The following is a 13646-nucleotide window of genomic DNA, read 5'->3' on the forward strand; positions in this document are numbered from 1 at the left end:
GTAGAGACGGGGTTTCACCGTGTTAGCCAGGATGGTCTCGATCTCCTGACCTCGTGATCTGCCCGTCTCGGCCTCCCAAAGTGCTGGGATTACAGGCTTGAGCCACCGCGCCCGGCCACAAGGTGATATTTCTCAATTGCAAACCTTTGTAAAGGGACCGTTGGCCTCTAAAGGCTTTTTTTTTTTTCAAATTTTTAGTAGAGATAGGGTTTCACCATGTGGCCCAGACTGGTCTCAAACTCCTGAGCTCAAGTGATCCTCCTGCCTCAGCCTCCCAAAACGCTGGGATTACAGGCGTGAGCCACCACACCTGGCCACTTTTTTTTTTTTTGAGACAGAGTCTCACTCCGTCACCCAGGCAGTGGCATGATCTTGGCTCACTGCAACCTCTGCCTCCTGGGTTCAAGCGATTTTCCTGCCTCAGCCTCCCAAGTAGCTAGGATTATAGGCACCCACCACCACACCTGGCTAATTTTTATATTTTTAGTAGAGACAGGGTTTCGCCATGCTGGTCAAGCTGGTCTCAAACTCCTGACCTCAAGCGATCCACCTGCCTCGGCCTCCCAGAGTGCTGGGATTACAGGTGTGAGCCACTGTGCCTGGCCAAAGTATACTTACTTTTGAGAACAAGTTTTGAGGTTGCCAAATATGTACACAGATGCTGATGCCTCTCCTGTGAGCAGCATCCCAGGACCACACACCTGCCCCAGCTCTTGTCCTCATCCTCACTGCCTTGGCCAGCTGTTGTCGACGTGAACAGCCACTGCCATAGGCAGCCTGTTCCACTGTCCCTTCTGCCCGGCTCGCCCTCTGGGTCCTGTGGGGGCTTGGCATGTGGGGAAGGTTCTGATGCAGGCTTCCTCCCTGGTCGTTATGTGTGTGCTTTTCTTTATGTCCTGACCCTTCTTCATTGCACCTAAAAGTGCTGTCTGGGTGCAGGTGTAACCAATGGTGGATCTAGAAATAAGAGCTTTGTGTGATAAGATTCTTACAACTGTCCCTGTCTTACACCTGGTCAGTGACTGAACCCTTGGTTTTTTTCAGGAGCTGGGATGTCTAAACCTGTTGAAAATGAAACTGGAATTCCTGACATGGGAATTCGGTGTTTTCTCCTCACTCCACCGAAACACTCACTTCTAGCATCGGGATTTGGGAAATTGGCATGTGGCTTCCAGAGTCGTTTTAGAATGTCACAATATAGACTTTTTTTTTTTTTTCTGAGATGGAGTCTCGCTCTGTTGCCCAGGCTAGAGTGCAGTGGTGTAATCTTCGCTTACTGCAACCTCTGCCTCCTGGGTTTAAGCGATTCTCCTGCCTCAACCTCCCGAGTAGCTGGGACTACAGACATGCGCCACCATGCCCAGCTAATCTTTGTATTTTTAGTAGAAATGTTGGCCACCATGTTTAGCCACCATGTTGGCCAGGCTGATCTCGAACTCCTGACCTCAGGTGATCCACCTGCCTCAGCCTCCTAAAGTGCTGGGATTACAGGCATGAGCCACCGCGCCCGGCCTCTTTTTTTTTTTTTTTTTTTTAAATGAAAGGCACCCATCAGTGGTCCTCACTGTGGGTCCCGGAATGTGGTCAGGGGGCAGGTTCTGTCTTCATGCATCCCTTAGGGGTCCTGGGGCTGACTCCGCCTGTGAGCCCCATCCTGGGGTCATGTTAAGCACTTTTTGTAGACATCGTTTTTTTTTTTTTTTTTTTTTTTTTTTTGAGGCAGAGTCTTGCTCTGTCGCCCAGGCTGGAGTGCAGTGGCGCGATCTCGGCTCACTGCAAACTCCACCTCCCGGGTTCACGCCATTCTCCTGCCTCAGCCTCCCGAGTAGCTGGGACTACAGGCGCCCGCCGCCATGCCCGGCTAATTTTTTTGTATTTTTGGTATAGACGGGGTTTCACCATGTTAGCCAGGATGGTCTCAATCTCCTGACCTCATGATCTGCCCGCCTCAGCCTCCCAAAGTGCTGGGATTACAGGCGTGAGCCACCGCGTCCAGCCTTGTATTTTTATTAATAATGTAAAATCTGACCGGTCACGGTGGCTCACGCCTGTAATCCCAGCACTTTGGGAAGCCGAGGCGGGTGGATCAAGAGGTCAGGAGTTCAAGACCAGCCTGGCCAACATAGTGAAACCCCGTCTGTACTAAAAATATGAAAATTAGCCAGGCATGGTGGTGTGGGCCGGTAATCCCAGCTACTCAGGAGACGGAGGCAAGAGAATCACTTGAACCTGGGAGGTGGAGGTGGCAGTGAGCCGAGACTGTGCCACTGCACTCCAGCTTGGGCCACAGAGTGAGACTTCATTTAAAAAAAAAAAAAAAGTCTAATCTGTGTTCCTGTAACAATGCAGAGTAATATTTCTGAATCACTTGACATATGAGTCAGAATGGAAACTGTGAGCATTGTCTGTGTGTCTGCGTGGGCTGCAATCTGGGTCCTGGGGAGCCCCCCAGTGACGTGTGCAGCTGCAAGACCCATACCAGGAGGAGCCTTGCCGTCCTGTGGGGGTTTGAGTGCTGGGCCCCCTTCCATGGGCTCAACCCTTAGCTCCAGGCCTCCTGCCCTGTAGGACAGGTCTACAGAGTTGGGACACCCATGTTGCCTGATCTTGTGACAGCATGGGGTGCTCGTGGAGTGGAGTGTAGGAACCCTGCTGCTCAGATGTCACGCTGCGCCAGGCTGACCAGGGCTATGATGGTGACCAGCTACATGGCCGTGGTTTCTAAGTACACTATTTGATATGAGGAGATGATTTAATAAAGCATTGTCTTAAAAAAGAAAAAAAAAAAACTGGGGCAGATGAAAAAAGTTTTCATTCTTGTTGAACAGGGTATACTGGGTATCCTTCAACTGCAGCAGTAGAGATGTAGGCTAGACAAGGAAATCATGCTGCTGGCAAAAATGCTGAGCTCCAGAATGGTGCTGGGTGGAATGTGACCATTTCCTGTTTTTGATTTTTGTGTTTTGTTTTTGAGATGGAGTCTTGCTCTGTTGCCCAGGCTGGAGTGCAGTGGTGCGATCTTGGCTCACGGCAACCTCCGCCTTCCAGGTTCAACAGATTCTCCTGCCTCAGCCTTCCGAGTAGCTGAGATTACAGGTGTGCACGACCGCACTTGGCTAATTTTTGTATTTTTAACAGAGGCGGGATTTCACCATGTTGGCCAGGCTGGTCTCCAACACCCGACCTCAAGCACCTTGGCCTCCCAAAGTGCTGGGATTACCGGTGTGAGCCACCGAACCTGGCTGAATGTGATAATTTTCTACATGAAATTGCCACATGAGCTCATTTCGAGCTTTGTATATTTATTTTGGTAATGAGAACTCTGTGGGATTATCCTTTAGAAACTAACAATATAGGCCGGGCGCGGTGGCTCAAGCCTGTAATCCCAGCACTTTGGGAGGCCGAGACGGGCGGATCACGAGGTCAGGAGATCAAGACCATCCTGGCTAACATGGTGAAACCCCGTCTCCACTAAAAAATACAAAAAACTAGCCGGGCGAGGTGGCGGGCGCCTGTAGTCCCAGCTACACAGGAGGCTGAGGCAGGAGAATGGCGTAAACCCGGGAGGTGGAGCTTGCAGTGAGCTGAGATTGTGCCACTGCACTCCAGCCCGGGCAACAGAGTGAGACTCTGTCTCAAAAAAAAAAAAAAAAAAAAAAAAAAAACAAAACTAACAATATATCTATTAAAACTGAACATGCATATTCCCTGACCCAGCAACTCCACTCCTAGGTAGATAGCCAAAGGAAATGCAAATATTTGATTACCCAAAGGCAAAAATGTTCAGAGCGGTGCTCTTTGTAATAGCCCCAACTGAAAACTACCCAAATGCCTACCACCTACAGGGAATGGAGAAATAAATGGTGTATTCACCCAGTGGAATACTATACAGCACCAAGAATCAGTAAACTCTTGAGAAGACATGGAGGAACCTCATGCATGTAATGTTGCACAAGAAGGCCAACAAAATATAGGAGTCCATGCGATATGATTCCATTTATATTCCAAAACAGGCCAAATGAGTCCAGATACTACAACTCAGGAGAGTTATTATAGTTCACTAAGTTTTGTTTGTTTGTTTGTTTGTTTCTTGAGATGGAGTCTTGCTCTGTTGCCCAGGCTGGAGTGCAATGGCACGATCTTGGCTCACTGCAACCTCTGCCTCCTGGGTTCAAGCGATTCTCCTGCCTCAGCCTCCTGAGTAGCTGGGACTACAGATGCGCACCACAGCACCCGGCCAATTTTTGTATTTTTAGTAGAGACGGTGTTTCACCATGTTGGCCAGACTGGTCTCAAACTCCCGACCTCGTGATCCACCTGCCTCAGCCTCCCAAAGTGCTGGGATTACAGGCGTGGGCCACTGTGCCCGGCCATAGTTCACTAAGTTTTTAAAAATCTGTGTTAGTGCCGGGCGCGGTGGCTCACGCCTGTAATCCCAGCACTTTGGGAGGCCGAGGCGGGCGGATCACAAGGTCAGGAGATCGAGACCACGGTGAAACCCCGTCTCTACTAAAAATACAAAAAATTAGCCGGGCGCGGTTGTGGGCGCCTGTAGTCCCAGCTACTCGGGAGGCTGAGGCAGGAGAATGGCGTGAACCCGGGAGGCGGAGCTTGCAGTGAGCCGAGATCGCGCCACTGCACTCCAGCCTGGGCGACAGAGCGAGACTCCGTCTCAAAAAAAAAAAAAAAAAAAAAAATCTGTGTTAGCAAATGGTTTACAGGGTACAAAGTGCCTTTGCATATGTGTTATCTCACGTTTTGCTCATTTTCATGCCAAGTGGACTTTATTGAGATACTATTTACATATAACAAAGTGCATACATTTTCAGTGATGACCCTAATGAATTTTACCACACATATACACCCAGGTTACCCACACCAAGATCAAACTACAGAACATTCCAGAACTCCTGAGAGTTCCTTCACATGATCCCTTTGATCATCATGACAATCTCAGGGCAGTAGAGCCACTATCTGCCCATGTCACCTCTGAGAAACATCAGCCTGAGAGGCCAAGACCTGCCATGGTCCCAGTGCCCCCTCTGGGTTGGGACGGTGCTGCCCTCATGGCAGAGAAATGGCTGAGAGGCTCTCAGCAGCTTTCTCAGAACCCTCTGACTTGAGCTGGCATCATTAGCCTATGAATTCACTTTCTGGAAAATGAGGTTCTGTCCCCTTGCTACACAGCTAGGCAGGGAGCTGGAGAGGTGGGGTGGGTGGCACTAGTTAGTTATATTTTATTTTATTTTATTTTTTGAGACAGTCTTTGTTGCCCAGGCTGGAGTGCAGTGGAACGATCTTGGCACACTACGACCTCTACCTCCCGGTCAGTTTGAGAAAGGGCTTGGAAATGGAGGGAGAAGACCTCACGAAAGCCCAATGTGCACCTTGTATTTGCTCTGGGCTTGCCTCAGGTCAGCCCTGAAACCTCACCCAGGCCCAGGCCGGGACTGGGGGCGGTGAGAATCAAACCCCGAGTGCGCTCACACTGAGCCGCTCCTGAAGCTTCAGCATGAGGCCCACACAGGCCTCATTCCCTTGCAGCATCTGCCTGTTTCTCACAGGAGCCCTGCCCACCCAGTTGGGCTGGTTGGTGGCCACTCCCTCTCCAAGGGCAGTTTCTCACAGACACTAGCATCCCTCACCTGGCACTGCCAACCTGGCACTGCCAACCCCCAGGACATGGCCCTGGGGGCGAGGCCAGAATCCCTTGTGGTCTCTTTTGTTTCTCTCTCTCTCTCTTTTTTTTTCCGAGACGGAGTTTCGCTCTTGTTGCTGAGGCTGGAGTGCAATGGCGTGATCTCGACTCACCACAACCTCCGCCTCCCGGGTTCAAGCGATTCTCCTGCCTCAGCCTCCTGAGTAGCTGGGATTACAGGAATGAGCCACCATGCCCGGCTACTTTTGTATTTTTAGTAGAGATGGAGTTTCTCTAGGTTAGTCAGGCTGGTCTCGAACTCCCGACCTCAGGTGATCTGCCCGCCTTGGCCTCCCAATGTGCTGGGATTATAGGCGTGAGCCACCGTGCCCGGCCTTTTTTTTTTTTTTTTTTTTGAGACGGAGTCTCACTCTGTCGCCCCGGCTGGAGTGCAGTGGCGTGATCTCACCTCACTGCAACCTCCGCCTCCCGAGTTCAAGGCATTCTCCTGCCTCTGCCCCCCGAGCAGCTGGGGTTACAGGCGCCCACCACTACGCCCAGCTAATTTTTTGTAGTTTTAGTAGGGCCGGGGTTACACCATGTTGGCCAGGTTGGTCTCAAACTCCTGACCTTGTGATTCGCCCTCCTCTGCCTCCCAAAGAGGTGGAATTACAGGCTTGAGTCACCACGTCCGGCCGCGTGGCCTTTTTTCTGTAGGGGCGACCTGATGGGTTCATCTGGAGCAAGGATGCCCTTCTTCACTTTGCTCAGAGCTCTGGGAAATTTCTGGGCCCTCTTAGGAAGTTCTCTTGACTCTCCCAGTCATGAACAAAGGCCCCCATTCCCCACTGGGACTGGAAGTCCTTGTTCTGGAAAGCCGAGTACTACGGGGCAGGCCTGGGTCAGAGGCCACTGCCTGGTGTTCCCTCGGGGCAGAGTCCCCTCTAGCCACACTCTCACTGGCTTCTGAAAGAGGAAGGCTGACTAACTGGGTGACTCAACCCATTTCTGGAAAAGAGAGGATCAGAAGTTCAGATGAGCGTGTTTATGACTGAGGTCTGGATGAGATGACACGATAAACATAAGGGCTTAACAAAATTTAGCAAAGACTTGGGCAGCAGCCCATGAAGAAGCCTTTAGTTTTTCTATTAAAAACAAAAATACCCGGGCGCCGTGGCTCACGCCTGTAATCCCAGCACTTTGCGAGGCCGAGGTGGGCAGATCATGAGGTCAAGAGATTGAGACCATCCTGGCTAACACGATGAAACCCTGTCTCTACTAAAAATAGAAAAAATTAGCTGGGCGTGGTGGCGGGCGCCTGTAGTCCCAGCTACTCGGGAGGCTGAGGCAGGAGAATGGCGTGAACCTGGGAGGCGGAGCTTGCAGTGAGCAGAGATCCGGCCACTGCACCCCAGCCTGGGCCACATAGTGAGACTCCTTCTAAAAACAAAAACAAAAACAAAAACATAAAAACCCAGAAAAACAAAAAACAAACAAACAAAAAGCCGGCCAAGCGGCTCACACCTCTAATCCCAGCACTTTGGGAGGCCAAAGCAGGCGGATCACCTGAGGTCAGGAGTTCGAGACCAGCCTGGCCAAAATGGTGAAACCTCGTCTCTACTAAAAATACAAAAATTAGTCGGGTGTGGTGGCGTGCACCTGTAATCCCAGCTGCTCTGGAGGCTGAGGCAGGAAAATCGCTTGAACCCGGGAGGTTGAGGGAGCCAAGATCACGCCATTGCACTCCAGCCTGGGCGGCAAGAGTGAAACTCTGTCTCAAAAAAAAAAAAAAAAAAAAAAAAAAAAGCCTTAATTCCAAAGTCACAAATGAGCCTACACCTTTGGCTCGTCTCTCAGCCTAAGAGTCCAATTCCAGGACGTAGGAGAGGGTGACCTGCGGTGGCCGAGAAGGATGTGACGGCTTTCCAAGGTGAATAGCTGTTTATTCTCAATGAATAGTTCCACATGGACCCATAGACCCATTTCGGGGATTTGCTGTTCTTTAAAACATGGCAGAAAAAAAACCCCAAACAGAAATTCCTATGTACACCAGTCACCCCCTTCTCTCTTCTGCTTTTTGGCTAACATCAGGCCAGGGACACATGGTGGCCCTAGCTCAGTCTTTGCTGGGACTCGGTGACAAGCCCAGGGACAAAGAAAACCAGCCTCTGCGGCCGGGCACGGTGGCTCACACCTGTAATCCCAGCACTTTGGGAGGCCGAGGTGGGTGGATCACGAGGTCAGGAATTGAAGACCAGCCAGGCCAAGATGGTGAAACCCCATCTCTACTAAAAATACAAAAATTAGCCAGGCATGGTGGCAGGTGCTTGTAATCCCAGCTACTCAGGAGGCTGAGGCAGGGAATTGCTTGAACCCAAGAGGTGGAGGTTGCAGTGAGCCGAGATCAACCACTGCACTCCAACCTGGGCCACGGAGCGAGACTCTGTCTCAAAAAAAAAAAACAAAAAACAAAAAACAAACCAGTCTCTATTCTGACCTTTCCCCAAAGGGTGCCTGTTAGGGACAGGGCAAATAAACGAGCTTTGCGATTTTTACATGGAAATCTCAAGGGACTAAGATTTCACGCACTCTGGTAAAACAAAAACAAAAAAAACCCTCCTTCTGTTCCCCGGAACTGAGCTTCTGAGCAACAACTGTCGGCCTCTGCCCACACACACAGCTCAGTCTCGATTTGCAGCAAGATCCTGGATGCTGGGCTTTGATATGAATTCTAACCCTTTGATTTCAGCACCTGTCTGTCCCTGCTGTGTTGTAAAAGTAGGGTGGGGGTGGGAAGCTATAACCACTTCTAGACAGGAAGTTATTTAGGCAAAAAAAAAAGAAAAAGAAAAACAGGTGAAGCATTGCACCGAGTACAAAGGTAGCCACACCTCAGGCTGAAAGGTTCCTTCCAGAGAGATAAGATACCGGACAGCAAAAGTCACACAGCTACATGTGATCTGGGTGAAATGGAAACTTCCTGTTTATTTTAGTTCCTTCAGCCTGGGGGTGGAGAGGGAGCAGAGATGGAAGCCGTGGCTGTTACTTTCGTTAAGAATCAAAACTGCTGGATCAGTACAGAAGATTGTGGCACCGCCTGTCCCATCAACCATGCCCTCCCGCTCCCACCAAGGACAAGAGATAATACCATGAGAATATATGAGTTGCCCACAACTGGCACCAGATGCTGTCAGCAGGCTCATTTTAACTTCACAGCATCCTTCTGGGGATGGGAATAGGAGGGAGTAGATACAATCGTCTTTTTTTTTTGAGGCGGAGTCTTGCTCTGTCGCCCTGGCTGGAGTGCAGCGGCACGATCTCGGCTCACTGCAAACACCATCTCCCAGGTTCAAGTGATTTTCTTTCCTCAGCCTCCTGAGTTACTGGGATTACCGGTACACGCCACCATACCCGGCAAATTTTCTTATTTTTAGTAGAGAAGGGGTTTCACCACGTTGGTCCGGCTGGTCTCGAACTCCCAATCTCAGGTGATCCACCTGCCTCGGCCTCCCAAAGTGTTGGGCTTAGAGGCGTGAACCACTGCGTTTGGCTTTTTTTTTTTTTTTTTTTTTTTTTTTTTTTTTTTACCATATCAGAGTTGCGCTGGGGAGGGTAAATGACGCAATCACAGTCAAGTAGGAGCTCAGAGGCTGAGTCAGGACCTGGCTTGCTCTCAGGCCCTGCCCCCACCCCAGCTACTTCCTCCTAAATATCTCTACTTGGACCTTTAATTTTAGCACTGGGACTGCCCTGATTAATTCCTTCAGCAATGTTCACACCCATAAGTATGCCATTTCCACCCTCCCCACCCTAGGGCTCTCTGGGGAAGATGATGCAATCAGGGCCACCTAACATCTCAGAGCAGTCCCAGGTAATTCTCAGGATGGTAGACAGGGCTTCTGAGCTCGGCACAGGGATGCTTGATCTTGTTCACACCTGTGAAGAAAGGCAGAAATACACATGCCAAAGACGTGGAGAGACTGGATTCCTCATGCATTGTGGGAGGGATTGCTAAATGTTGCAGCCGCTTTGAAAAACAGTTTGGTGGTTCCTCAAAAGGTTAAACATAGAGTTACCATACGCCCCAGCAATTCCACTTTTAGTGTAAATCAAAAAATGACTGCTGATGGCAGGCCTCGGTGACTCACGCCTGTAATCCCAGCACTTTGGGAGGCTGAGGCGGGCGGATCACTTGAGGCCAGGAGTTTGAGACCAGCCTGGGCAACATGGCGAAACCCCGTCTCTACTAAAAATACAAAATTAGCCTGGTATGGTGGCTCACACTTGCAATTCCAGCTATTTGTGAGGCTGAGGCAAGAGAATTCCTTGAGCCCGGGAGGCAGAGGCTGCAGTGAGCCAAGATGGTGTTACTGCACTACAGCCTGCGACAGAATGAGACTCTCTCAAAAACAACAACAAGAACAAACGACTGAGGCAGGTTTCAATGAATTTAGAGGTTTATTTAGTCAAGGTTGAGGACCTGTCTGAGGGGGAAAAAAAAACACAAGTCACAGTAGAATCTGTGTCCTGTGCTTTTTCCAAAGAACAGCTGGGTGTGGTGGCTCACACCTGTAATCCCAGCACTTTGGGAGGCCAAGGCAGGAGGATCGCTTAAGCCCAGGAGCCCAAGACCAACCAGGGCAACATGGCGAAACCTCCTCTCTACTAAAAATACAAAAATTGGCCGGGCATGGTGGCTTACGCCTGTAATCCCAGCACTTTGGGAGGCCGAGGAGGGTGGATCATGAGGTCAGGAGTTCAAGATCAGTCTGGCCAAGATGGTGAAACCCTGTCTCTACTAAAAATACAAAAATTAGCTGGGCGTGGGTGCAGGCACCTGTAATCCCAGTTACTTGGGAGGCTGAGGCAGCAGAATCGCTTGAAGCGGGGAGCGGGGGGCGGAGGTTGCAGTGAGCCAAGACGGCGCCACTGCACTCCAGCCTGGGTGACAGAGTGAGACTCCATCTCCAAAAAAAAAAAAAAAAAAAAATTAGCCGGGCATGGTGATGTGTGCCTGTGGTCCCAGCTGCTCAGGAGGCTGAGGTGGAAGGATCACCTGAGCCCAGGTGGTGGAGGTTGCAGTGAGCCAAGATCATGCCACTGCATTCCAGCCTGGGCAACAGAATGAGAGCCTGTCTCAAAATAAATAAATAAACAAATAAAAATAAAAATAAATGAAAAATAAAGGGAAAAGGGCCAGGCGTGGTGGGTGGCTCACACTTGTAATCCCAGCACTTTGGGAGGCCTAGGCCAGCAGATCACTTGAGGTCAGGAGTTCAAGACCAGCCTGGCCAACATGGTCATACCCCGTCTCTACTAAAAATACAAAAATTAGACGGGCATGGTGGTACACGCCTGTAATTCCAGCTACTCGGGAGGCTGAGGTGGGAGAGTTGCTTGAACCCGGGAGGCAGCGGTTGCAGTGAGCCAAGATTGCACTACTGCACTCCAGCCTGGGTGACAGAGGAAGACTCCGTCTCAAAAAATAATAATAACAATAAATAAAATAAGGGGGAAAGAGCAAGCAGGAGGGGAAGAAAAAAAAAACAAGATGGGTAGGCAATGAGGCACCTGGTTACATTCTAATGAGACAGTGAATCTACGTTTTACATGTGAAAAGAAAGGGGAAGGGGAGGGAGTCAACTATGCATTCCTCCCCTGCTCAGTAAATCTGCATTTTACATAAGATAAAGTAAGCATGTGAAATTACAGCTATCTGTTTGGGAATGAAAGGAAAGCAGTTTTTGCATGACTCAGTTCCCAAGCTTAACTTTCCCTTTGGCATAGGGAGTTGGAGTTCCGAGTTTCCATTTTCGTTTCACGCTAGGTATCTACCCAAGAGAAATGAGACGTATGTACGCATAAAACTCCTACACGAGTGTTCATAGCAGCATTATTCATAATAGCCCCAAACTGGAAACAACCCAATTGTCTACTGAGAAAAGAAAAATAGCTCAGAGCAGGCCCAGAGAGACATGAATACGGGACTTCAGTTATCACCTCCCCAGCCCCCACCGCATGCCCGGGGACAATTGTTTAAAGTCACTTTGTTCCTGACTAGCTGGCTCACCTATTATGTTCATGAACCTGGGATTTGTGATATAAAGACAAATGTGTAGCCAACCAATAGCTTTTTTTTTTTTTTTTTTTTTTTTGAGATGGAGTCTTACTCTATCGCCCAGGCTGGAGTGCAGTGGCATGATCTCGGCTCACTGCAACCTCTGCCTCTTGGGTTCAAGCAATTCTCTGTCTCAGCCTCCTGAATAGCTGGGATTGCAGGCGTCTGCCACCACACTCGGCTAATTTTTTTGTATTTTTAGTAAAGACGGGGTTTCACCATCTTGGCCAGGTTGGTATTGAACTCCTGACCTTGTGATCCACCCGCCTCGGCCTCCTTCCCAAAGTGCTGGGGTTACAGGCGTGAGCCACCGCGCCTGGTCAGTTTATGTTATTTTAATGTACATTCATGGTAAACAACTCATGAGCTACCACTTCTTTTACTTTAAAAATCCACTTGTAGGCCTGGCACAGTGGCTCACGCATGTAATCCCAGCAGTTCGGGAGGCCTAGGCAGGCGGATCACTTGAGGCCAGGAGTTCCAGACTAGCCTGGCCAAACATGGCAAAACCCCGTCTCTACTAAAAATACAAAAATTAGCTGGGCATGGTGGCACGTGCCTGTAATCCCAGCTACTCAGGAGGCTGAGTCAAGAAAATCGCTTGAGTTGAAAGGACACAAAGATAGATGTGTACCCGCCCCCCACCCGCTACACCCTTGTTCTGCTCTCTAATCTTTGCACATACCAGAGATTTCGTAAGTTCTGTGAGTACCTGGTTTTCTGCACGTACCAGAGATTTTGTTTTGCACATACCAGAGATTTTGTAAGTTCTGAGGCAAGGTCACAAGAGTGTTTAAGTAAGATAAACTCTTGCTGCCATAAACCTGCTCTCCCGCCTCAAAGTTTGAACCAAAATATCAGAAATGGCGGGAACCAATCATAGTTAGCCAAATCGCCTTGTTCAAACACTAGCCAATCATATATCTGATTTGTATAATAACTCTATGCCCACTTTTCTTAGACTATGTAACACTGCTCGGAGCTCAGTGGGGGAGCTCTCCTGCCCGTCTCGTTTCACGAGCGAGGGAGAGTTCCAGGTTCGAACCTGTAATAAAGATCCTTGCTGCTTAGCTTTGACTCTGGACTCTGGTGGTCTTCTTCGGGGAATAAACGGTCTGGGCATAACAGAGTAACAGCCAAGATGCTGCGGAATCTGCTGGCTCTCTGTCAGATTGGACAGAGAACCATAAGCACTACTTCCCGCAGACATTTACAAAATAAAGTTCCAGAGAAACAAAAACTGTTCCAGGAGGATGATGGAATTGCACTGTATCTAAAGGGTGGGATAGCTGATGTCCTCCTGTATAGAGCCACCATGGTTCTTGGAGTTGGTGGAACAGCATATGCCTTGTATCAGCTGGCTGTGGCTGCATTTCCCAAGAAGCAAGAGTGACTTCGATCATCCCAGCAATCACTTGGTTCAGTTTCATTCCGCTCTCTATGGACCAGTAATCTGATAACCGAGCTCTTCTCTGGGGATCAATATTTATTGACTTGTAGTAACTGCCGCCAATAAAGCAGTCTTTACCATGAAAAAAAAAAAAAAAAGAAAATCGCTTGAACCTGGGAGGGAGGCGGAGGTTGCAGTGAGCCGAGATCACGCACTGCACTCCAGCCTGGGCAACAGAGCAAAACTTAGTCTCAAAAAAAAAAAAAGAAAGAAAGAAAGAAAATCCACCTATAACTGCTGCTAGGCAGAATGTATGTTCAGGGCAACCTGAATCTGTGCTCTCAGATAGCAATTTTAAAGCTTGACCCAAATAAACTCTCCATGTATTTTAATTTTGCCCCAGCTTCTTCCTTTTAGGTTGACGCCATCAAGTGACAAATGGATAAACAAATGTGGTATATCCAAACAATAGAATATGATTCATCAACGAAAAGGAATGA

At 49.2% G+C, this 13646-nt stretch overlaps 1 protein-coding gene across 1 annotated transcript; it reads left to right on the forward strand.

The window, feature by feature from the left end:
- Positions 1-12866: 12866 nt before the first annotated feature.
- LOC126946168 (cytochrome c oxidase subunit 7A2, mitochondrial-like) lies at positions 12867-13217 on the forward strand. The gene has a single exon (XM_050776197.1). The coding sequence runs from the start codon at positions 12898-12900 to the stop codon at positions 13147-13149; it is 252 nt and encodes an 83-aa protein (XP_050632154.1). The 5' UTR covers positions 12867-12897; the 3' UTR covers positions 13150-13217.
- The last annotated feature ends 429 nt before the right edge of the window (positions 13218-13646 follow it).

The sequence above is a fragment of the Macaca thibetana genome, chromosome X (genome assembly GCF_024542745.1).
Source record: "Macaca thibetana thibetana isolate TM-01 chromosome X, ASM2454274v1, whole genome shotgun sequence".
NCBI classification, from domain to species: Eukaryota; Metazoa; Chordata; class Mammalia; order Primates; family Cercopithecidae; genus Macaca; species Macaca thibetana.

What these genes read in the sequence shown, in the direction of transcription:
- LOC126946168 (XM_050776197.1), top strand. Translation starts at nt 12,898, where the DNA reads ATGCTGCGGAATCTGCTGGCTCTCTGTCAGATTGGACAGAGAACCATA.